General features: G+C 45.8%; 1 protein-coding gene across 3 annotated transcripts in view; it reads left to right on the top strand.

The window, feature by feature from the left end:
- The window catches only part of ehmt1a (euchromatic histone-lysine N-methyltransferase 1a), a 56,581-nt gene extending 37,416 nt beyond the window's left edge, over positions 1-19,165 (top strand). For all 3 annotated transcript variants that reach the window (XM_024804477.2, XM_076890696.1, XM_076890697.1), the window contains exons 17-23: positions 8-152; positions 321-398; positions 693-808; positions 13,943-14,029; positions 14,136-14,214; positions 15,001-15,176; positions 18,687-19,165. In XM_024804477.2, coding sequence (XP_024660245.2) covers positions 8-152; positions 321-398; positions 693-808; positions 13,943-14,029; positions 14,136-14,214; positions 15,001-15,176; positions 18,687-18,783 — 778 coding nt within the window. In that variant the 3' untranslated portion in view covers positions 18,784-19,165. The remainder of the gene's footprint in view (positions 1-7; positions 153-320; positions 399-692; positions 809-13,942; positions 14,030-14,135; positions 14,215-15,000; positions 15,177-18,686) is intronic.
- The last annotated feature ends 6,402 nt before the right edge of the window (positions 19,166-25,567 follow it).

Below are 25,567 nucleotides of genomic sequence, written 5' to 3'. Positions count from 1 at the left end.
CTGTTAGGGACATTTCTCGGGGGTATGAGGCAGTGCCTATCACCTGTGTTAATGCTGTGGACAGTGAGCCATTGCCTGAAAACTTTAAATATATACCAGACAGCTGTGTCACCTCCCCGCTGAACATAGACAAAGATATCACTCACTTACAGGTAAGTGAGTGATGACAGGTAAGGTGTAAATTACACATTTATTGCAGCAGTCCAGAGAAGGCACTAGTGCTCTGAAGAAGTTTGCAGTCATTATGCAGAAAATGACTAGCATTGTAAGAGAATAGGTACATGGCCAGCTTCTAACGGCTCACTGATTGTGTCACTCAGCACTGCACCTGCACAGATGACTGCTCATCTAGCACCTGCATATGTGGCCAGCTCAGCTTGCGTTGTTGGTATGACAGTGTAAGTAGAACCTGTGTACCTACTGAAATGATTTCACGTGACACCCACATTTCCTCATTTTAAATAAGAATGTGTTCTCAACGACTTGTTTAATAAAGCTTACATTTGCCCCCTTCACTGCTGGGGTCTAAACTGGTTTTACATTACAGTACGGCCTGGCCCACTTATATTTTGTTTATCTCTTCAATGAAATGTTTCTTCACGTTCTGTTGACTAAAATTACCAACAGATGCTCTGAAGAGAATCTGTTTTTATTCCCAATGACTATTTATCTCATGGTGTATGTGATTGCAGGAGGGTCGACTACCAATGGACTTCTGCCAGCGGGAGCCCCCGGTGCTGTTTGAATGTAACCATGCATGTTCCTGCTGGAGGACCTGCAGGAACCGTGTGGTCCAGAATGGACTAAGGTAAAGTGCTGCTGTTTGGTAATCTACTTTTAAAGCTGTGAAGAAAGTGAGCCTCATAACAAAGATCAGCTTAAAGGATCCGCTTTGATCACATGGATGAGTTTTTGCAAAGAAGATGCTCAATGATAAATTCTGTCAATGGGTCCTGAATAGCGTTGGGAATCGAGAACTTAAGGTTATGTATATAACCCCGGTTCTCTGAGTAGCATGAGTGAGTGTCTCACTATGGGGAACGCCTCCTGCGTGACCTCATCAGAAGCTCAAATACCATTACGCCAGCCCTTACAGGCTGGCTAGGTGACGCCCATGTCAGGAGGGGCCAGTGCCTCCCTATATAATAGGCTGACATAGCGTCAGATGTCATTCAAAACAAGCCCACCTCTTCCTCGCTTCCATAGCAAGGAGGGCGGTCTGGTGAGACACTCACTCATGCTACTCAGAGAACCGGGGTTATATACATAACCTTAAGTTCTCTTTCATAGCATTCGTTTCGTGTCTCACTATGGGAGAAATACTGACTCCCGGATTGCCAGACATGCCTGTTAAGAAGACAACTGTCCCCAACAGCACTTCACAGGGGAGAGGCCCCCACCCGGGAAGAACCTGCACTGAGGACTGAATGTGCTAGGTTAGGTGCTGTCACATCTAACCTGTAAAACCTAGCAAATGTATGAGGTGAGGTCCAGCATGCAGCTGCACACACCTCCTGAATAGAAACTCCCCTAAAGAGAGCCCATGAGGTCGCCAGACCTCTAGTGGAATGCGCACGTAAGCCAGCAGGGGGCTGAAGGCCCCTGCTAGTATAGGCCAAGGCAATTGCCCCTACTATCCAATGGGAGAGGCGCTGTTTAGACACAGGCTTTCCCATATGTGGTTTAGCCCAGGACACGAACAGCTGGTCACTTTGTCTGACACTCTGGGTTCGGTCCATGTAAATGCGCAGAGCCCACCGCCTTTCTCTGAGGAGAAAGGCGGTGGGCAAAAGGCCGGCAGTTCTATAGGGGAACATGTGCCGACAACCTTCGGGACAAAGGCAGGGTTGAGCCGCATACAGACCCTCGTATTATCCGAGGAGAACTGAATGCATGACTGATGCACTGAGAGAGCGTGTATCTCTCCCACACGTTTAGCAGAAGCTAAAGCAATTAAAAGAGCCGTCTTCAAGGACAGAAATTTCAACTCAACCTGTTCCAGGGGTTTGAATGGGCAACAGGAGAGCGCAGCCAATACTGTGGGAAGGTCCCACGATGGAGCCAATGGCCTAGACGTAGGCAATTTACGCCGTGCACCCTTCATGAAACGGCATATCAAAACCAATATGGCAGGCTGAAATTGCTGCCAAATACACCTTGATGGTGGAGAAGGCTTTACCCTTATCAATCAGGGCCTGAAGAAATGACAGAATCACAGCCACAGAGCACTGAAAAGGGATGGCCTGTGATTCTAAGCACCAGCTTTCAAACACACGGCACTTATGCTCATATAGCGTCCGAGTAGACGATGCTCTAGAACACTGAATAGTGTCGATAACACTATGAGGGAGCCCCACCGTGTTCAGGTTAAACCACTCACGGGCCAAGCCCACAGAGCCAGCCTCTCTGGGTGGGGGTGGAATATTTCCCCCCGTGCCTGAGACAGGAGGTCTCTGCGTAGTGGTAACAGCCAAGGTGGGCCGCACAGCTGCTGAAAAATCTCCGCCAGCCAGTGTTTCCCTGGCCAGTGCGGGGCTATCAGGATCATATAGTGACTTCTCTCCCTCACTCTGGCCAGAGTTGGAGAAATGAGGGCCACTGGGGGAAAAGCATAGAGGAGGGTTCTCGGCCGCTCGTGAGCTAGAGCATCCACCCCGAGTGGAGCTCTCTGATCGTTCAGCGAGTAAAACAGGGGACACTGAGAATTCTCCCTGGATGCATAAACGTCCACGGTCGCCAGACCGAATTGCAGCCAGATCTGCTTCACCACCTCCGGGTGAAGCTTCCAGTCCCCATACAGCGGGTTGCCCCTGGAGAGAAGATCTGCTCCAAAGTTCAAGATCCCCGGCACGTGAGTTGCTCTCAGTGACAGCAGGTGAACACTGCTCCAGACTATCAGTCTGTGTGCCAGCGTGTGTAACTTGGGGGGACCCCTGTATGAGAGCATTTGTGTGACAAGTCGCTCCCTGGCGGGTTGGGGCTGTCACCAGCCAATCGTCGATGTACGTGGCCACCCGAATGCCCTTTTTCCTGAGCGGGGCCACTGCTGCCTCGGTGCATTTCACAAACACCCTTGGGCTCAGTGAGAGACCAAAAGGCAGGACTACAAACTCGTATGCCATCCCCTGGAAAGCAAATCTCAGATACTTTCGGTGTGGGGGATACAGTGGGGCAAAAAAGTATTTAGTCAGCCACCGATTGTGCAAGTTCCCCCACCTAAAATGATGACAGAGGTCAGTAATTTGCACCAGAGGTACACTTCAACTGTGAGAGACAGAATGTGAAAAAAAAAATCCATGAATCCACATGGTAGGATTTGTAAAGAATTTATTCGTAAATCAGGGTGGAAAATAAGTATTTGGTCACCTCAAACAAGGAAAATCTCTGGCTCTCACAGACCTGTAACGTCTTCTGTAAGAAGCTTTTCTGTCCCCCACTCGTTACCTGTATGAATGGCACCTGTTTGAACTCATCATCTGTATAAAAGACACCTGTCCACAGCCTCAAACAGTCAGACTCCAAACTCCGCCATGGCCAAGACCAAAGAGCTTTCGAAGGACACCAGGAAAAGTATTGTAGACCTGCACCAGACTGGGAAGAGTGAATCTACAATAGGCAAGCAGCTTGGTGTGAAAAAATCAACTGTGGGAGCAATCATCAGAAAATGGAAGACATACAAGACCACTGATAATCTCCCTCGATCTGGGACTCCACGCAAGATCTCATCCCGTGGGGTCAAAATGATCATGAGAACGGTGAGCAAAGATCCCAGAACCACACGGGGGGACCTGGTGAATGACCTGCAGAGAGCTGGGACCAAAGTAACAAAGGTCACCATCAGTAACACACTACAACGGCAGGGAATCAAATCCCGCAGTGCCAGACGTGTTCCGCTGCTGAAGCCAGTGCATGTCCAGGCCCGTCTGAAGTTTGCCAGAGAGCACATGGATGATACAGCAGAGGATTGGGAGAATGTCATGTGGTCAGATGAAACCAAAGTAGAACTTTTTGGTATAAACTCAACTCGTCGTGTTTGGAGGAAGAAGAATACTGAGTTGTATCCCAAGAACACCATACCTACTGTGAAGCATGGGGGTGAAAACATCATGCTATGGGGCTGTTTTTCTGCCAAGGGGACAGGATGACTGATCCGTGTTAAGGACAGAATGAATGGGGCCATGTATCGTGAGATTTTGAGCCAAAACCTCCTTCCATCAGTGAGAACTTTGAAGATGAAACGAGGCTGGGTCTTCCAACATGACAATGATCCAAAACACACCGCCCGGGCAACAAAGGAGCAACAAAGCATTTGAAAGTCCTGGAGTGGCCTAGCCAGTCTCCAGACCTCAACCCCATAGAAAATCTGTGGCGGGAGTTGAAAGTCCGTGTTGCTCGGCGACAGCCCCAAAACATCACTGCTCTCGAGAAGATCTGCATGGAGGAATGGGCCAAAATACCAGCTACTGTGTGTGCAAACCTGGTAAAGACCTATAGTAAACGTTTGACCTCTGTTATTGCCAACAAAGGTTATGTTACAAAGTATTGAGTTGTACTTTTGTTATTGACCAAATACTTATTTTCCACCCTGATTTACGAATAAATTCTTTACAAATCCTACCATGTGGATTCATGGATTTTTTTTTCACATTCTGTCTCTCACAGTTGAAGTGTACCTCTGGTGCAAATTACTGACCTCTGTCATCATTTTAGGTGGGGGAACTTGCACAATCGGTGGCTGACTAAATACTTTTTTGCCCCACTGTATATGGGGATGTGGAAATAAGCATCCCTCAGGTCGATTGATGTGAACCAGTCGCCCGCTCGTACAAACCGTAGCAGCGAGGCGTGCGTCAACATCCTGAACTTGTATGTCCTCAAATGCCGGTTCAGGGCACGGAGATCCAGAATGGCTCTCATCCCCCTTCCCCCTTTCTTTGGCACAAGGAAATACCCTGAATAAAATCTGCTGTGCATTTCCTCGGGAGGGACAATTCTTATAGCTCCTTTGTCTCTCAAGGTGGAAATTTCCTCCAAGAGAAAACTGGCAGACTCGCCCGGAGCACGAGAGTAAACAATGTCTTTGAATTGTGGTGGAGCGACACTGAATTGCAACCTGTAGCCCTTTTTCAATGTCCTCAGCACCCATGCTGACTGAGTGCAGGTGGCCCAGCTCTTCATGTGGAGAGACAGAGCGCTCACTGGCCACTTCACCGAATATGGCGTTTTGGCGCCCCCTTGTGGTCGCAGCGCGAAACATACGCCATTTCGGCGTCCCGTCACCTCTGTCACAGGCGAGCGAGGTGACGGGCTCATCTGTATCATCACAGCCGTGGAAACGCGAGTCTCCACGGGCTGCGTTATGGCAGACGGTGCTCTGTTTTTCAGCATGTTTGATTTTCTCATGTGTTTTGCAACACTCGACAGCGCCCTCGGCAAACTGCCTGGATGCGCGTGTCGGGGCTTTTTAAATACAGAATGCATGAGAGAAGTGCTCGTGAAACAACACTGCGAACTTTGGCTCTCTTTCCCTCTGGCGGGTCCGGTGACAGGAACGCCGGCCCGAGTCAAGCACTCTGTGTGGAATATGTCCCGTTGAACTTGCTCTGGAATAGAGCTGGGAGGCGGGAGGGTGGCCCATGAAGGGGGGAAACTGGGTTCGCTCCCGCCTAGAGGAGAGGCTGTCAGGCCGGCCGCTTCTTCCTCCTCACGATCGCGGCAGCGGGGGGAGGAGGAGGGGCCGCTTGAGGTCTGGCCTGGGGAGACTGCTTCCGAGTCCATGGATTCTTAGGGGCCCCGGCAGCCTGGGGGGCTGCTTGCGTCTTAGGCACTTTGGGAATCCTGAAAGCGGGGACCGGGCGAGACGCTGCCTGCGCGAATGACTGGCGCGGCGCTGCTGGGGTGGCGTGCTGGGCCCTCCTCGGCAGGCAGAGTTTCAGAGCCTCATCATCTCTCTTTTTCTCCTCACATCTCTTCTGCATGGATGTAACAGCCGCACCGAAGAGACCGTGAGGGACGACAGGGGTGTCGAGGAGTTCCTCTTTTTCCTTAGTCGTCAGGTTGGTGAGCCCGAGCCAGCGTGCTCGCTCCTGAAGAACCATGAGGCCCATGGCTCTCCCAGTAGCCTGTATGGCTACCTTGTGGAGGCGGAGGACGTGGTCAGTTATAACGCAGATTTCTTCCCACACTGTGGTATCTGTGTTAGCTGTCATGTCCTCTTCTAGCTCAGCTTGGTAAGCCATTAGCATAGAAGAGGCATTGTGGGCTCTTACTGACAGAGCCGCTGCCTTGTAGCACTTATCTGTAAGGCTAGACTGGAAGCGGTCTGTTTTGGAGGGGAGAGATGGGGCCGATGAGGACAGAGACGTCTTCGGGTGAAGATGGCTCGCCACCAACGGCTCCATTTGTGGCATCCGGCGGAGGCCGATAGACTCCATCCCCTCCAGTCCATCCAATCCAGCAGGGAGCTCCCCACGATGGGGTGTTTCTCGCTGCAAGGTTTTGCTTTCCACGTCACCGCTATCTCATCGAGTAGCTCAGGGAAAACAGGCAACACATGCTTCCCCGTCTTTTTCGCCTTCGGCAATTTCTTACCGTCAAAACGAGACTTTACAACCTCTGTTTGTATGGCGGGCCACGGGATGTTGAGCCTAGCGGCTGCGCGCTTGCACATGTCCTGCATGTCGAGATCCAGGGGGGACGGCGGTGTCGGTTTTTCAACCTCGCCGGTAGCCGAGGGCTTTGCAGCCCAGCTGATGCTAGCCAAGGAGGTGGAATCTTCCTCCTCGCCGTCGTCAGACAGCAGGAGCTCCGAGTCAGCCGACTCATCTCCGTCCTCGTTAGCATCTCCTCCCCAGGTGACTCCAGTATCGCGGAAAAACACACGATCTCCGTGTGCCTCCAGCGACGGGAAAGCGGTCGCGATGGGCTGAGGGTCTGCCTCTGCCCAGCTCGGCCCTGGCGTTGCGGCCAAATCATCGGGCATCTCAGTTTCTCCTTGCGCCACAGCAGCCTCACACAGCAAAGGGTCGCCGCCCGACAGGTTAGCCTGGCGAGCTAGCCTGCGGCGGAGTAGTTTGCGTGGGAAAGCCGCGCAGTGGATACAGTCGTGTGCAGGTGTCAGGGCAGCCTAAGCGTGAGATGAGCCCAGGCATGCCGCACACACGGGGTGTGTATCCCAGGCAGAAATCTTCTTGCCGCAAGGACAAAGTTTTGCAACTTCGTTGGCCGTTGTAGCCATGGTTAGCTAGAGGGTTGCGCACGTTAGCGAGACTGACACTGAGTGCGGAGAATATTGCTATTCCTCGCTAACGTGGGTTGAAAAGTGTTGCTACTTTTCTACAGGTATTGCTACCTAATGTGTAAAACCGCTAGCGTCGAAGGGTATCGCTACCTGATGGTGAAGCTAGGGGTACCTTTATTAGCAAAGTGTTGCTACTTCGCTTTCGGAAAGTATTGCTACTTCCCTGGGTGAAAGTATTGCTACTTGGCACCAGCACTAGCTACAGAACAGTATTGCTACTGCTTGTATGCTAGTGGACAACTGAAAGGCTGGGAACAAAGCGCCCGGCGACCGAGTTGTTCACTCGAATCTGTGGACAGTTTAGCTTTAGCACCCAATAGCACAGTTGTCTACAGGCTTCTGTGAGAAGCGAGAAGAGGTTTTTGAATGACATCTGACGCTATGTCAGCCTATTATATAGGGAGGCACTGGCCCCTCCTGACATGGGCGTCACCTAGCCAGCCTGTAAGGGCTGGCGTAATGGTATTTGAGCTTCTGATGAGGTCACGCAGGAGGCGTTCCCCATAGTGAGACACGAAACGAATGCTATGAAAGAGAACCAGTTCTTGTAGAAAACCAGTTCCCAGTAGACCAGTTTCTTAGAATTGTTAGTCTGCCTGCCTGTTGATCGCTTATCTTCAGGGTGCTGTAAGTTAGCACTGTCACCTTACAGCAGGGAGGCTCTGAGCTTAAGCCTGCTTGTGACATTTCTTTGTGGTGCTTAGAGGTTCTCCCTACATGGGTTTTCTCCTGGTACTCCAGCAGATTGCTGTGCTTTTTCTGCCTAAGTGCTTTCTAGCTAGCACCCACATCAGAGAGTGACTTATTTTGCCCAAGGACTGGAACAGCAAAAGGATCAAACCACCAACCTGCCAATTAGTAGATGACATGCAGGCACCCCATTTAGAGCAATTTTTTCCTACTTCTTTATTTAGCACTTGCACTTTCTTTTTAAAGATTTAATGGGGCTCCTATTGTTACAGAGAACATACTCTGAATAGCTGTTTCTGCAGTTACAATGAAGGATACGCATTTTTGAGAGAGATATTTTCAGCAATTAGGTAAAATGTGTTTTTCAGGCCCAAGACTAAAAATTAAGTGTCACTTTTACCTGTACCAGTTTACATACTCTTCAGAAATCCTTGCTCATTAGCTCAAAACTTGCTTTATGTTTGTGTTTCCTTGGAGAGTGCCTCTTGTTACTGCCTTGATTGAGGTTTTGTGCAAGTTCGGGTGATAATAAACTGCATCACATCAATCATGCCAGCTAGATGTGTATGCTGTGCGAACCATTAGGTGACAACCTACGTGCCCGATACATTCCTGGCAGGCAGTGTTATCCTTGGCCAGAAGAGGGAGAACTCAGCTTGATGTAGAAGGAAAAGGACTCACTTTCTAAGATGTTTTCTGTCTTAATGTTCCTCTAAAGCACATGTGTCAAAATCAAGGCCCGCGGGCCACATCCGCCCCGGCGTACATTTATATCCGGCCGCGAGATCATTTTATTATAGATGTATTATTATTGTTATGCATGGCCCGGCATATGAGCCGCTAATAATATACAAACTACAGATACCATAATGCAGTGCTGCAGCCTCCTTGCGGAACGCTAGGCTAACTGGGAACATTCCCGTCAGTGAAGTCAAACTTCTGTTATTGCGAAGGTAGGTGCTCACAATAGTGGAGAGAAAAGTTGATTCTGAAAGCAGAGCCTTTCAGCGCCAGTGGGTGACTGAATATATGTTTACAGACATTGCTGGTAAACCCGTGTGTGTTATTAGTGGAGCTAATGTGGCTGTAATTAAGGAATTTAATTTAAGACGGCACTACGAGACAAAACGTCAGGATAAGCTGAAAAACCTAAATGCAGATGAGAAACTACAGAAAGTAGAAGAGCTAAAGAAGAGTCTGACATTTCAGCAGACTTTTTTCACCGGAGCAAAATCACAAAGTGAAGCTGTTGTGAAAGCAAGTTTTACTGTAGCAGAGGAGACAGCCAAATCAGGCCGGTACCACTCTGAAGAGCTGCATGATGAAGGCGTGCGACGTCTTGTGTCCAGACAAAACGCAGATTTTGGCAAATGTGAGCCTGAGCAGAAATACGATTGCTGATCGGTAGGGATGGGTATTGATTTTTTTTTTTTTTTTTTTGCCTGTCCCGTTTGGCTCTTCTGCCATCAGAATTGTTGTCTAAAGGCAAAGAAAGATGCCCAACGGATTTACTTTACCAAATTGACCATCCCAGCCTTGCCATAATGGTCCATTTGATTCACCTTTTATTGTTTATTTTATTTTCACTTACTGACTATGGGACAGACTTGACTGGGGGAAAGAAGGGGAGAAAGAAAGAGGGAAAGAGAAACAGCTGAGAAGAGGGACGGGGGAGAAGGGCAAAAACCAACAGAATGAGCAGAAAAAGAAAAAAAAGAAGAAAAAAAGAAAAAAAATGCATATATCAATCACCTGGGTCACCTGCTGAGAAAGAAAAAAGAAAACAAGCAGAAGAGAACAAGAGTGATAGAATAAACAACATCACAATGATATATGGGAATATGACAGTAAATACTAAATATTAAACATTATTGTGCAGCACATAAGATCAACAGAACACAGTGTGCTTTGAGGTAGGAGCCAAAAAGGGTGTAGTTTGTGGGTGTGATCACCCGTGTGTACACCTGTGAGCATGGACGCGTTTGTTTTTTGTTTTTTTAAAAGGTTCCTTCATGTAATGATCTGCTAGAGGGTGTGGGGGGGCCACAGCCCCGCCCTCCAGGGCATGAAGCAGGTATGGAGGAGATCAAAACTCCAGACATCCAGAGGCCCCCAGAACACAAGAGACCAAGGAAGACCAACAGAGGGGCAGCCGCGCCACTGTCCCAGAAAGAGCTGAGGAGAGTCCCAGATGAGGGCTCACTCAGCAGCCGCGGAGCAGAAACCAGGGGGAGTTGCAGTGACGCGCCCGTGAGCTCCGCCGGCAGCCAGCCGTGCCTGAGTGACCGAGCCCCAGGCCGAGAGGCCGGGGGCACCCCACCTCCAAAGTGGCCCGAGCAAGCCCCAGGCTCCAGGCCCCGATAAGCGGCCGCCAAGGAGTGAGCCGGTGTGTACCTGGACGCCCACCCCCGGACACAAAGAACCACCAACGCACCGATGTCTGAGGGAGTCCGCCACTGGCAGGGGAAGTGGTGGTAGGGGGAGATAGGCCTCCATACCTGTCCCCAGAGAGGTGGCGCCTGACACCCAACCTGACATATAGACACAGAAATACAGGCACACACATATACAAACATCCATTCCCACCCTCATGCTCTCATATACACTTACTCCACACTCAACCAACGTGGAGACAGACATAAAGAGACGCTGTACACACGATCACACTCCCCAAGCGTACTCTAAGCCCCGGGTCTAGGTACCCTTGCCCCTGGAGGGGGGGAACTGCCCCCAGACCCAGGTGGTGTTACCCTTTTCCCTGCGGTGGGGGGAGGCAGACCGCCCCGACTCCGCAGCAGCAGGGAGGCCCCACACTCCAGACCGCAGTCGGACGGCCAACTCCTCCTCCTAGCCCCCCCGCTCCAGCAGGTCGCAGAGAATGGGGGTGAGAGAAGACTCCAAACCTCCCTCCACCCGCTCATTGTAGTGTTGATGCATGTGTGTTCTAAGGTGCATTTAAAACCCAGGAGGGCATGGAGCTACCTGCCAGAGAGCAGCAGGTAAGCGCATGGTCCCTCCTGCTAGCCCTCAATGTCTACATGTATTTAACATTGAGAGGTGGGCAACGACGCCAGGGGTGGGGTGTACACCCTGATGGTACTTTGGATTCCGTGTATCGTGCCCACCCCCAAGATCCTATATGTATGTGTAACGAGAGTGTGAGTAATGTGAATGTCTAAGTTGTGGGATAAAATTGAGGCAGAGGCAGCCAGAAGGGGACGGGGGGAGGGTGGCCTCCTCTGCATCCTGGTGACATACCCCTACTCCAAGGTCCTGCATGTGTGGGTGGTTGTGGTGGAGCGGGAAGAGGGAGGCAGCTGGAGATGGGGAGGGAAGGAAGGGAGGGGCAAGTGACCCCTCCCTGGGGCCAGCTCCCCCGCTGACCCCAGTAGGCACCCCCATACCCCGCGACCCACCAGGGAAAGGGGGCCCAGGCCCATCCAGACCGGGGCCCAGCGCAGCAGCGCCTCCCGGCCCCACAGAGCCCAGGACAGTCTACCCAACCCCACCACAGAGAAAACTGCACCCACCCAACCATCCACTCTTCTTCCAGACTACATAAGACAATAAACACCCAGGCTGAGATCTTCCTCCACCTCTCCTGTATCTCCCCCTCCTGTAGAGAGAGCCCCTGAGGAGAGGAAAGCTCCTGCAAGATGTGACAATCTTCCCCACCAGTTGAAGAGCCCCCCAGGTGGCTCGATGCACCGGCGGCACCCTGCTCCAGGGCTGGGCCCCCATGCACCCACCCGCCCACAACCCCGGCAACACACCAACCAGGACCCAAGCCCCCGAGGCCCGGCCCGAGCCCCAGCCCAGAGATGGGATGGGTATTGATAAGATTTTAACGATTCCGATTCCATTTTCGATTCTGTTTAACGATTCGATTCTTTATCGATTCTCTTATCGATTCTTATTTTTAAAAAAGAACACTAAGGTCGATTAGCTTAGAACTTTGTTTTTTATCTTCTCTTTGAACAAGATAGAAATTTAGGAGTAACATGGCCTTACAAACCCAACAGTGAGATCTTAAGAGATCCAGCCTACGGCTCTTCAATGGGGTGTCACAGGGTCCCCAGGAAAAAAAATGTAAATGTAAAATAATAAAATAAATATTCTCCTGTAGCAATAACAAAGTGTAACATAAATTATTCTGTAGCAATTACACAAGAATATCCAGTAATGTCCCTGCCTACAATTAAACACATTCACTTACCAAAGTGAAATCGGGGCATCTGCTGTGGCAAATGGGTGCAAGCCTTTGACCACAAACTCAGTCACTGCTCGGTGACATTCGTCTATCCTGGCCTGAAAGGAGACGCTACCGGTAGACTGCAGTGAGAACTGCCAGCATATGAGACAGCCAGACTCTGTCTGTCTCTCTCGTCATGGTCACCTAAATGCACAGTAATGGCAGGTTTTGTAATAAGGCAGATCGCGCTAACATAATATGCACTGTTAGTTGATTATTTACCTGCCGCATTAACGGGAGAGGACGTGCAAGCGTTACCGCTGCTGCTCGGTTGAGATTCACGAGTCCGGAGCGGAATTAAAAACACGACATTCATTTAAGGTTATCACGTGTTTTGTGAGCAAATGCTTTTGCATATTCGTAGTGTTTCCTCCCTTAAATGAAATATCTACTTTGCAAGTATTGCAAGTTGCCCTGTTGTCATCCGTTCTCGTAAAGTATAACCAAGCTTTTGAGCATTTGAGCCGCTGGCGCCGTGTTTCCTGCCAGGTAAATGACGCTCCGCAACGTGGTGACGTCATTCGGGGCGACTGGAATCGATAAGGGAATCGTTTGCAAAAATGGCAAACGATTCCAAGGAATTGAAACAGTGGGAACCGGTTCTCAACAAGAACCGGGTTTCGATACCCATCCCTACTGATCGGGTTGGTGAGATGGCCACTGATTTAAGAACAAAGTTGTGTGAAAGAAGCAAAAACTTTATTGCATACTCTCTTGCTGTGGATGAAAGTATAGACATGATGCACATTGCACAGCTGGCCATCTTCATCTGTGGAGTGGAAATATTGAACATTAAGTCGATGCACGGGACAATGACAGGAAAAGACATTTTTGAAAATGTATGTCAAAGTGTAACCAACATGAAACTGCCCTGGGACAAACTTGTTGGACTTGCAACAGATGGAGCGCTGGTGTTGTGCGGTGAAAAAAGCGGACTAATCAGCAGGATGCGAGTAAAGATGCAGGAGGAGAACTGTACCGGTGAGCTAACAGCATATCACGGCATCATACAGCAGGAAACGCTGTGTGGTAAAGTCCTAAAAAATGGAGCATGTAATGACCACTGTAACGCAAACCGTAAATTTTATCGGAGCTAAAAGTTTAAATCCCCGTCAATTTCAGTCTTTTATGTGGGAAATAGATTCAGAGTTTGCCGACATTCCTTATCATACAGAGGTCCGTTGGCTGAGTTGGGATAAAAATTCTCAATAGTTTTTGAGCTCAGCAAGGAAATCTGTCAGTTCATGGACATGGCATGCATGATGCGGTGAAGGCATTTTAAGTGAAGCTGTCAAAAATGCACCAGTGCAACCTGCCTCACTTTCCCCGTTGCCGGGTAATGTTGAACCGAGTCAGCGGACTTTGCTGAACTGCAAAGACGTTTTGTCTCGTGTGTGTGTATATACACACACACGCACACACACACACACACACACATATATATATATATATATATATATATATATATATATATATATATATATATATAAAAAAAATCTGGAATAATATTCCTGTCTGTTTTTATTCATATTTATGTTTAAAAAAAAACATTGTTTTAGTGTGTTCAATAAACGTTTATCTTGTTTGGCCTGCGACCTAAAGTGTTGAGTTTTGGCCCTCTGTGCAATTGAGTTTGACACCCCTGCTCTAAAGCATGCTGCCACTTCTGCCGTCTACATTGCCTTGTTGTTTTTTTTCAGGGTCCGGCTACAGCTGTTCAGAACACAGAATATGGGCTGGGGAGTGAAAGCCATGCAGGATATCCCTCAAGGAACATTCATTTGCGAGTGAGGATTGTTTCATAAGTGAAGCAATAAAATGTAGTGTGTTTAAGAGCATAAAAGATATATAAAATGAGCTGTGCTATAAGCTCACTTCCGTTCTGATCCACAGGTATGTTGGCGAGATCATCACAGATGGAGAGGCTGACAAAAGAGAGAATGATTCCTTCCTGTTTACTCTCGACAATAAGGTGATTCAATAAGTTTAAATACATTTTTAAAGCTGCACTCAGCAGAGTTTATTTATATATAGCCATGGATAAAAGGAAGTCCATTTTTTGCAATTCTAAAGTCTTAGTGTAAATTGTAGGTTAAGGTACAACGTCTTGAAAAATCAGGCACTGTGTTGAAGACTTTGTAGTACTGTATCACCCCAACAGAGCTCCTCGCTCTCAGACTGCGGGCTTACTTGTGGTTTCTACAGTATTTAAAGTTAGGATGAGAGTCACAGCCTTCAGCTTCCAGTATGGATTCAGGAAACAGACACCCTCTGTATTTTTAAGACTAGGGTTAAAGCTTTCCTTTTCGATTTTGGTCTTTCTGACTTAGTTTCTCAGGTCATTTTAGAGAAATTTTGGCCCACTAATTTTCACAACATTGCTTCAGTTTCCAGGCATTTGTTTATGAACAGCTCTTAGTGTCCTGCCACAGCGTTTCAATAAGGTTGAAAACTTGACTTTGACAGGACTATTGCAGCACCTTCATTCAGTCCAACTATTCTGGAAATGAATTGCTGCTGTGAGCCGCAGTTTACATGTTCTCACTGTAGGTTCAACTTAATGATAAAACTGTTGATAAAATCTAGATTAACTGTTTGCTTTTGTAGAAGCTGATCATATGTTTTTTTGCTCTTTCAACTTCATCATGGGGGTGTCACCTTTTTCTAACATCTATCTTATCAAAAGGCAGTCATTAGCAGGATACAAATTTTGCTTTCCTTTTTTTCTTTTTGGTTTGTTTTTTTAACATGTGTGCAGGTTGGGGATGCCCATTGTATTGATGCAAGACTCTTTGGCAACATTGGTCGCTTCATCAACCACCTGTGTGAGCCCAACCTACTGGCTGTGAGGGTGTTCACCATGCACCAGGACTTACGCTTCCCCCGGATAGCCTTCTTCTCCAGTCGGTCCATCAAAGCTGGAGACCAGATAGGGTGAGTGGTGACGAAAAATCAGTGGGCCCAATAATGGCTATTTGCTAAATGGCTGATCAATTAAAAAGCAAAAAGATGGGAGAAATGCACTTTAACCAAGTTATGAGTGCTGAGGTTGCATAGTTCATCCAGCAGAGGGCACTTTGCAACTTCCCTGTTGGGTAACCATCCAAACAGCATAAAATAGTAATTAAATAAGCGTGTATGTAAATGTGTCAAGTGTCTGCCTTGGGATCTCCTCAGAGTAGTACACTACCAATCAAAAGTTTGGACACACCTTGTCATTTAATGGTTTTTCATTGTATTTCCTATTTTCTATATTGTAGAAGCATGCTGAAGACATCAAATAGATGAAGCAAGATATATTAAATTATGTAGCAAAGAGAAGAAATGGATAAATAACTCTAAATGTGTTTTATATTTTAGATTCCTGAAAGTAGCCACGCTTTGCTTTGTTGATGGCGCTGTACACCCTTGGCCTTCTCTCAGTGGGCTTCATGATTTAGTCACCTGAAATGGTTTTTACTTCACAGGTGTGCCTTGTCAGGGTTTAATTGTTGCCTTCTTAATGAGGTTGGCACCATCAGTTGTGTTGTGCAGAAGTCAGGTTAGTACACAGCTGATAGCCATATTTGACAACTGTTAGAATTCATACTATGGCAACATCTGTTTGCTTTTGTAGAAGCTGATCATGTGTTTTTTGTTCTTTCAACTTTTATGCGTCACACAAAGACATACAGGGAGTGCAGAATTATTAGGCAAATGAGTATTTTGTCCACATCATCCTCTTCATGCATGTTGTCCTACTCCAAGCTGTATAGGCCCGAAAGCCTACTACCAATTAAGCATATTAGGTGATGTGCATCTCTGTAATGAGAAGGGGTGTGGTCTAATGACATCAACACCCTATATCAGGTGTGCATAATTATTAGGCAACGTCCTTTCCTTTGGCAAAATGGATCAAAAGAAGGACTTGACAGGCTCAGAAAAGTCAAAAATAGTGAGATATCTTGCAGAGGGATGCAGCAGTCTCAAAATTGCAAAGCTTCTGAAGCGTGATCATCGAACAATCAAGCGTTTCATTCAAAATAGTCAACAGGGTCGCAAGAAGCGTGTGGAAAAACCAAGGCGCAAAATAACCGCCCATGAACTGAGAAAAGTCAAGCGTGCAGCTGCCAAGATGCCACTTGCCACCAGTTTGGCCATATTTCAGAGCTGCAACATCACTGGAGTGCCCAAAAGCACAAGGTGTGCAATACTCAGAGACATGGCCAAGGTAAGAAAGGCTGAAAGACGACCACCACTGAACAAGACACACAAGCTGAAACGTCAAGACTGGGCCAAGAAATATCTCAAGATTGGTTTTTCTAAGGTTTTATGCACTGATGAAATGAGAGTGAGTCTTGATGGGCCAGATGGATGGGCCCGTGGCTGGATTGGTAAAGGGCAGAGAGCTCCAGTCCGACTCAGACGCCAGCAAGGTGGAGGTGGAGTACTGGTTTGGGCTGGTATCATCAAAGATGAGCTTGTGGGGCCTTTTCGGCTTGAGGATGGAGTCAAGCTCAACTCCCAGTCCTACTGCCAGTTTCTGGAAGACACCTTCTTCAAGCAGTGATACAGGAAGAAGTCTGCATCCTTCAAGAAAAACATGATTTTCATGCAGGACAATGTTCCATCACACGCGTCCAAGTACTCCACAGCATGGCTGGCAAGAAAGGGTATAAAAGAAGAAAAACTAATGACATGGCCACCTTGTTCACCTGATCTGAACCCCATTGAGAACCTTTGCTCCATCATCAAATGTGAGATTTACAAGGAGGGAAAACAGTACACCCCTCTGAACAGGGTCTTGGAGGCTGTGGTTGCTGCTGTACGCAATGTTGATGGTGAACAGATCAAAACACTGACAGAATCCATGGATGGCAGGCTTTTGAGTGTCCTTGCAAAGAAAGGTGGCTATATTGGTCGCTGATTTGTTTTTGTTTTGTTTTTGAATGTCAGAAATGTATATTTGTGAATGTGGAGATGTTATATTGGTGTCACTGGTAAAAATAAATAATTGAAATGGGTATATATTTGTCTTTTGTTAAGTTGCCTAATAATTATGCACAGTAATAGTCACCTGCACACACAGATATCCCCCTAAAATAGCTAAAACTAAAAACAAACTAAAAACTACTTCCAAAAACATTCAGCTTTGATATTAATGAGTTTCTTGGGTTCATTGAGAACATGGTTGTTGTTCAATAATAACATTATTCCTCAAAAATACAACTTGCCTAATAATTCTGCACTCCCTGTATGTAAAAAGAAATGACTGTCCATCATTGCTTTAAGAACTGAAGGTCAGCCAGTCCATAAAATTGCTAAAACTTTAAATGTGTCCCCAAGTGCAGTCGCAAAACCATCAGGCATTGCGATGAAACTGGCTCACAAGGAAGACCAAGAGTCACCTCTGCTGCTGAGGATAATTTCATCCGAGTCACCAGCCTCAGAAATCGCAAGTTAACAGCACCTCAGATTAGAGCCCTGATAAATCCCATACAGAGTTCCAGTAACAGACACATCTCTACATCAACCTTTCAGAGGAGACTGTGTGAATCAGGCCTTTATGGTCAAATAGGTGCTAAGAAACCACAATTAAGGAAAAGCAACAAGCAGAAGAGATTTGTTTTGGCCAAGAAACACATGGACATTAGACCAGTGGATATCTGTGCTTTGGTCTGATGAGTCCAAATTTGAGATCTATGGTTCCACCTGCCATGTCTTTGTGTGACACAGAAAAGATGAATGGATGGTCTCTACATGCATGGTTCCCACCATGAAGCATGGAGGAGGTGGTGTGATGGTGTGGGGGTGCTTTGTGGCACAGTTGGGTTATTCGAAATTGAATGCACACTGAATCAGCATGGCTACCACAGCATCCTGCAGCAACAGGCCATCCCATCCCATGCCTTCAGTGAGAATCTACAACGTAAATAGTTATAAAAATAAAGAAAAACCATTAAATGACAACGTGTGCCTGGGAGACTTGGGAGCCTTGGGAGACTTTCACATTGACTTTGGGAGACTTGGGAGCCTTGGGAGACTTTCACATTGACTTTCGGAGACTTGGGAGCCTTGGGAGACTTTCACATTGACTTTGGGAGACTTGGGAGCCTTGGGAGACTTTCACATTGACTCAGTAATAGCAACATATTTTAATGAGATGCAGGGACAAAAATAACCACTGCATGTGACTGCTGAGACTAATGTGTACTCAAAGTTTTAGATGAATTTGTTTGGAAACTGAACTGTTCTTCATGCAGCAGGGTGCAAAGATGAAGCTTCTGTCTGAGTAATAATGTGGGAAATCTGTTTTATGTCTCTGAACGAAGAAAACAAAATTGGCCAATATATCGGAATATCTGATTTTTAAATGACCAAATATCAGTATCTGTATTAAAAATCAGAAATTGTCCAGGCTGTAGGATGAACAAGTTAACACAGTTGTTCTCTTTTCCTCAACAGGTTCGATTATGGTGATCACTATTGGAGGGTGAAAAGCAAGTACTTCAGCTGTCAGTGTGGATCTAATAAGTGTCGTCACTCAGTTGCTAGTAAATAGAAACTCACTGATTCCTCTTTGTTACTGTGGCCTCTTTAATGTAAGAAACACTGCCCCCTGAACCAGATACCATGTAAGAGTAATGTCATGACTACACGCAGTTATGTTGTCTGATATTTACCTGAAATGAAAGAGAGACATGTTTTAATCACCAAAGCACAAGATCTAACTTATTATAATGAAGTTACTTTTCTGCCAGAAAAAATAGTGCTAATGAAGACTGAGAGACACAGATGATTTTTACATTCATGGATTCTTCCTTTCATATTTCTACATGTGGAATAATGAAGTTAACTGATTTGTGGTAGTCTGAGTTCTTTTGTGAACTTTTAAGTTTTTAACCTCATGTTTGCTTTGTAGTCATTAAACATATTTTATATCATCTGTGGTATTTTTTCGTGTTAATAGAGAAATGTTTCAGTAGATGCAGCTTTTTTCCCTTCTTTTTGCCGGATGATGAGGTCTGTGTTACATTTGGTATTCCAGTTCATCTCAGGCTTCTTGGATTGATGGTAGTGATTAGGGGTGGGCTTTTATAATCGACTTATCGATTCTGGCTTGGATAACGTAAAATCGATTTATTAAAATCCTGAATCGATTTTTTAATATAAATTTATTTTGCCTGAAATGCCAGAATCTCAGGTAAAATCTCACAAAATTTCAACCACCACCAAACAGCTAAGACAGTAAATGAGAGCAGAAACACGGATTCTGCACAAAAACTTAAAAACACAGCGCGACCCGCGGATCAGAATCAGTTAGATGTCGCCTTTCTCACGGTTGGGGCTGAAAGCCGACAGCTTGGTGATTCTGATCTGCCGCACTTTGTGTTCACGCCCTTTATGCGCTGATTCTAAAGCTGTTAGTTTGATGTCTCTCCAAACAATATTGACCGAACCAGCAGCAAAAGAAGATCCAAACTATGCTTCACATAAACATCGTCATGTATTCACTCTGACTTTTACTGTTTTGCTTTGACCAAGATGCACAGCTCTCTCTCTCTCTCTCTCTCTCTGTACTTCAAGAACAGTTTCCCGTCTAAAAATCTGTTTTCTTCATTATTCGCTTACTTGTTACGCACAAGACTACCGTTGTTTACAGCGCTGTCGGCCGACGTTTGGTTTTTTTTCCGTTTTATATACACTTCCGAAAAGAAAACCTAATTTCTGCTGTTCAATACTGAACAAATTTAAACTTTTTAAAATTATGCAAAATGCAAAATGCTTAGCCGTGTCTCTAATAAAACCGCTGTAACTTCAGATTACAATCATATGTTGATTAATGGTTTTCTTTCGTTTTTGATGTACTGCAGAATATTTTTATAAAATCCCAGGCCAGGAAAATCACCTTCATGTTTTTCTGTGTTTTATCTTCAGCTACTTTGACACAAAGGCATCTGCTGTGATGCTCACACCTTTGATAAAGTCTTGCGTGTGTCAGCTTCCTTTTTATAGATACAAAAATATGTAAATGTACTTATCTGAATTATAATATTTCTGTCAAAATTTCCCAGATTCAAATCGAATTAAATCGAATCGTGGATCGAATCGATTCGGGACCTTGTGAATCGGAATTGAATCGATTCTAGAAACCAGTGACGATACCCAGCCCTAGTAGTGATGTCTCGGTCGCAAACGAAACGGCTCTTAGAGGCGGCTCTTTAAAGTGAACGACACGAGCCAGCTCTTTATTGGGAGCCGGGGTTTTGGTTTTTTTTTTTTTTTTTTGTCTTTCTCTCACCCTCTCTCGCACTTTTTTTCCGCTTCACTCTGCACGCGAGCCTTGTGCTTTGCGCTGGGAAGAGGGGGAGGGGCGGTAGTTACACTCACAGTAGCACAGGAACAGTGCCAGAGGGAAAGAGAGAGAGGAAGAGAGCCAGGAACAACAACGTCACATTAGAAAGGTATAGTAATCATCCACAACTATTTTCAGTTGCAGATGATAAAGGATTCAGAAAGTTTATTCATGCAGGCCCATATGTCAGAGAATGTGCATCTTCTTTTTCATATTTATATTTAATTGTGTTGTGGTTTGCAGTGTTTTGTGTTGTTTCACTCTTGTTTAAAAGGAAAAAGCTGAAAATTTAAATAGTTAAAAGTTGAAATGTAAATCGTTGGTTTTTGTATTATATGATTTATTTATTACATTTTATGTGGAGTGAATAAATAAAAGTATACCTACGGTGGCCCCTAGAGTAAAAGCACGTACAAACCCCGAAGTATATACAAACTCCAAAACACGTTAAAAACTCTGAAGCACGTACAAACTCCAAAACACGACACAAGTGCTCCAGGATGCTGGGCGCAGTGTTGAGCTTTTTGTTACCTAGTGGCTACACAAGCCAAGAAGTACCAACGACTGGATTTGGTGTGTGGTAGTGACAGGTATATGAACTTTTTTTTTTTTTTAATTATTTGAATATATATGAGTGCTTGTGTATAAATACACAAACAATACACGTATACTTTCAATTGTGTAATTTAAGTGATCTAGATAGCTCTGTTTTGGAAGTTCAGTTAACGCTAGAAATGTGTTTTGGAATTTGTACGTGCTTTGTCTCTAGGGGCCACCATATATATTTATATATAAACATATATAAATAAAACCACGTGGGTTTTTTTTTTTTTTTTTTTTTTTTTTTTTTTTACATTAGTAATTCCTTTTGTGCATAATTTTATATTGTTGTTAATAATATATTAATTAAAGCAACAAAACAACCTGAAGAGCCAGCTCTTTTAAGTGATCTGAGCCGAAAAAGCCGGTTCTCTAAAAAGAGCCGGAAATCCCATCACTAATTGATGGGTTTGGGAGTATAGATTGTATGCAAAGAAGGTAAATCTAGCCATACAAATCTCTTTTTTTTCTTTTTTCTTTTTTTAAATTATAGCCATCACTGTTAACAAAACGTATGATGCCTTTTGTATGGCCTCCTTTAACAACGTGCTAACCTTTTTTACAATCAATATTGTATGGATGTATCGAAGCTGGATGTGACAATTTGTTTAAGAGCAGGGGTTTGATGAGAAATTTACAGCCCAGTAAAACCACTGCATAAAAACTGATCCCTTTCGTTTAGATTAAAAGGGGGGAAAAGTACAAAATTAATATGCAATTAACCGGTGATTTACAAAGATTACGAACAGCATGTTTTAATTTAAGTAATCCTCTTCCACTCCTCCATGATGATGTCGCGGAGTTTGTGGATGCTAGAGACCTTGCGCTCCTCCACCTTCCATTTGAGGATGCCCCAGAGATGCTCCATAAGGTTTAAGTCTGGAGTTATGCTTGGCCAGTCAGTACCTTTACCCTCAGTTTATTTAGCAAGGGACTGCTCTTTTTCGAGGTGTTTGGGGCTGTTATCATGTTGGAATATTGTCCTGTGGCCCAGTGTCTGAAGTGAGGGGATCATGCTCTGCTTCAGTGTGACACAGTACATGTTGGCATTCATGGTTGCCTCAATTAACTGTAGCTCCCTATAGGGCTGGGCCATATCATACCGTTCACGGTAATACCGGTATAATGTTGGGCAACGATAAGAAAATGAAATATTGCGATAGAATATGGGTAAAACGCACATGCGCAGTGCCTTTGTCTTCATGCCGACATGGCAGAAAAAGCATGGCGGCGAAGGAGAATGAGAAGGGCGAAAACGGATCGTTGAATGAAACAGATGAACCAGAATTGGTTTGTTAAAATGGTGCAACTTCAGTGGTGTGGAACGAATAGTTCAATTCAATTCAATTCAATTTTATTTATATAGCACCAAATCACAACAAAAGTCGCCTCAAGGCGCTTCATAGATACAGAGAAAAACCCAGCAATCATATGACCTAGAGCTGGGCAATATAAGATTTTTTCATATCACGATGTTTTTTTCATTTCAGGCGATAACGATATCTATCACGATATAAGCCAAATAACTATATTTGTAAGATTTAATGTGCCGTTGCTCACAAGTAAAATGTGAAATAATCAGCAGCTTGTTTTTATTTAAATATTTATTTCCCATAATAAGTTCAAGAGGGTAGATGTACTTAAGGAACATGAGACTTTTTCAGATAAATAAAGGCAAATATGGCAAACTACACAAAAGGCAGCCGCTGAAGCGTTTAAGTTTCAAAATAGAACAAACAAAACAGACTACTAAATTGTCAATTCCACTTAGAAACAAAATATTAATTCTAAAAATAAATCTTAGTAAGTTTTACAGAAGATCAGACAAAATTGACTAACTTTTGTCAATATCAAATAAACTGAGAACTAAAAGGGAATTCTCAATCTCTCCTTGTTGTATAGCTTAGCTTTTCAAACAGTTACTTTAATCTGACAAAAGCCGAATGACGAATTAGCGCTTCCAGTCAGAGATTGAGCATGCACCGCTTTATTGTATTTCCAGACTTGCTTTCGGCACATTTACAGTGCGCGCTACTCTGTTTTTGTCAGACTTGAAATAGCCGAAATACCTTCACACTACGGAACTTCTGTGGCTCTTCCGTTCGACAATCTCTCCGGCATTAGAACCATCATCTGTTTTCTCTTCGGTAACCTTCGGTCACGCTCAGTTGATCTTTCTCTAGTCGGCACACTCATTTCCTCCATTACCAGGCGGCACAGCGGCTGGCTGCTTCCCAAACAAATACACATGTGCGGCACGTAACAAGTCACGTGACGTGACGCTGCGGCTGTGATTGGTTCGGCTCTGCGCTACTTCATTTGGATTGGCTGTTGTTCTTTTTTTTTTTTTTTTTTTAAAGAGGACAAGAGAGACGAGGCCTATCGCAATAGTTTAACTTTTCTATCGAGGAAAAGTTATTTCGCAATGCATATTGTTATCGTTCTATCGCCCAGCTCTAATATGACCCTCTATGAGCAAGCACTTTGGCGACAGTGGGAAGGAAAAACTCCCTTTTAACAGGAAGAAACCTCCGGCAGAACCAGGCTCAGGGAGGGGCGGCCATCTGCTGCGATCGGTTGGGGTGAGACAAAGGATTATGACTCGTTCCTCTCCTTCAGAGAACAGAAGCTATAGACATAACTATTCGTTCTCTTTCAGTCGACTCACTCGGTACAACACATAAGTATGGTATACACGTATAGTATATATAAGTATACACGCCCCACAGAGCAGCCACTGAACCGGAATCGGACCATCACATCCTTAGTGAGTGGTAGACCCAGCAGAAAGGACAGCATGAGCCACCGAAGGGGCTGTAACGTCCAACCGATAAAACCGCACAAAAGTGTGCGGTGATGCCCAACTAGCTGCCGCACAAATGAGGTTGCCATCCCCCTGGTGGAATGAGCTCTCACCCCGTGGGGCAAAGCGAGACCTCTGGTGCCGTATGCCAGTGAGATAGCTTCTATAATCCAGTGGGAGAGCCTCTGTTTGGACAGAGCTCTAGCTCTATTTGGATTAGCGAAGCAGACAAACAGCTGGTCACTTAAACGCACATTCTGAGTGCGCTCAATGTAGGTGCGTAGCACATGCACTGGACAAAGAAAATGCATGCTCTGCTTCTCAGATGCAAAAGGAGGGGAGCAAAAGCTCAGCCACTCAAACTCCATTGAGCTATAAGATACGACCTTTTGGCCATCAGGAGAGAACTGTGTGCAGGAGGGATGCACAGACAGCGCATGAAGGTAACCCACTTGCTTTGCCAAAGGCAAAGCGAGAAGTAATGCAGTCTTATATGAAAGAAATTTCATATCCACAGACTCAGTGGGTTCAAACGGGGGGCTACAAAGGGCCTCCAGCACCAAAGACAAGTCCCAAGCAGGGACATTGGACTTAAGCACGGGCCTCAGCCGGCGAACTCCTTTCAGAAAACGTATGGCGAGGGGATGTGCACCTAGTGTTACCCCGTCAAAGCCAATATGACAAGCAGATATAGCTGCTAAATAAACCTTAATTGTCGAAAATGAAAGGCCCTTATCCAGCAGCTCCTGCAGGAATGTCAAAACAGCCACAATAGAGCACTGAAATGGCAGAGTGTGGTGGTCCATTTGTAAGCGTACAAGCCTCTAGTAGATGAGGCCCTAGCACTCTGAATTGTCGCTATCACACTAGGTGGCAAACCCTTAGCAATCAAGTTTAACCTCTCAGCAGGTAAGCATGAAGGCGCCACAGATCTGGGTGTGGATGAAACACTTCTCCTCCCACCTGAGAGAGGAGATCCCTGCGGAGAGGAAGCTGCCAAGGACTCGCTGCTAGCAGGCTGATTATCTCTGCATACCACGACCTTGTGGGCCACCAAGGGGCCACTAGAATCAGAGAGAGGGAATGCCGACGCACTCTCTCTAGAACTGGAGATATCATTTCCACTGGAAGAAATGCATACAGGAGCACGTCTGGCCATTGGTGCGCTAGCGCATCCAAGCCCAAGGGTGCATTGTGGTCGATTATGGAGAAGAACAGGGGGCAGTGAGTATTTACCCTGGAAGCAAAAAGATGTATTTGCGCCTTGGCAAATAGATCCCAAATCTGAGCCACTATTAAAGGGTGTAACCTCCATTCTCTCACCAGAGGACCCCCCTGGAGAGAAGGTCCGGCCCCAGGTTCAGGTGGCCCGGGACATGGGTGGCTCTTAGAGGCAGAAAATGAACACTGCACCATAACAGCAGAGAGCGAGACGGCTTCAACAGGGGAAGAGAGCGTGTTTCTCCCTGCCTGTTTATGTAAGACGCCACTGTTAAATTGTCCGTCCTGACTAAGACATGCTGGCCCTCCAGGACTGAACGGAAATGCTTTAGAGCTAAGAACACTGCTAACAGCTCTAAGAGGTTG

The sequence above is a fragment of the Maylandia zebra genome, linkage group LG12 (assembly GCF_041146795.1).
Source record: "Maylandia zebra isolate NMK-2024a linkage group LG12, Mzebra_GT3a, whole genome shotgun sequence".
Classification (NCBI taxonomy): Eukaryota; Metazoa; Chordata; class Actinopteri; order Cichliformes; family Cichlidae; genus Maylandia; species Maylandia zebra.
The sequence above is the reverse complement of the archived record's forward strand: the minus strand, read 5'-3'. Positions and strand labels throughout refer to the sequence as shown.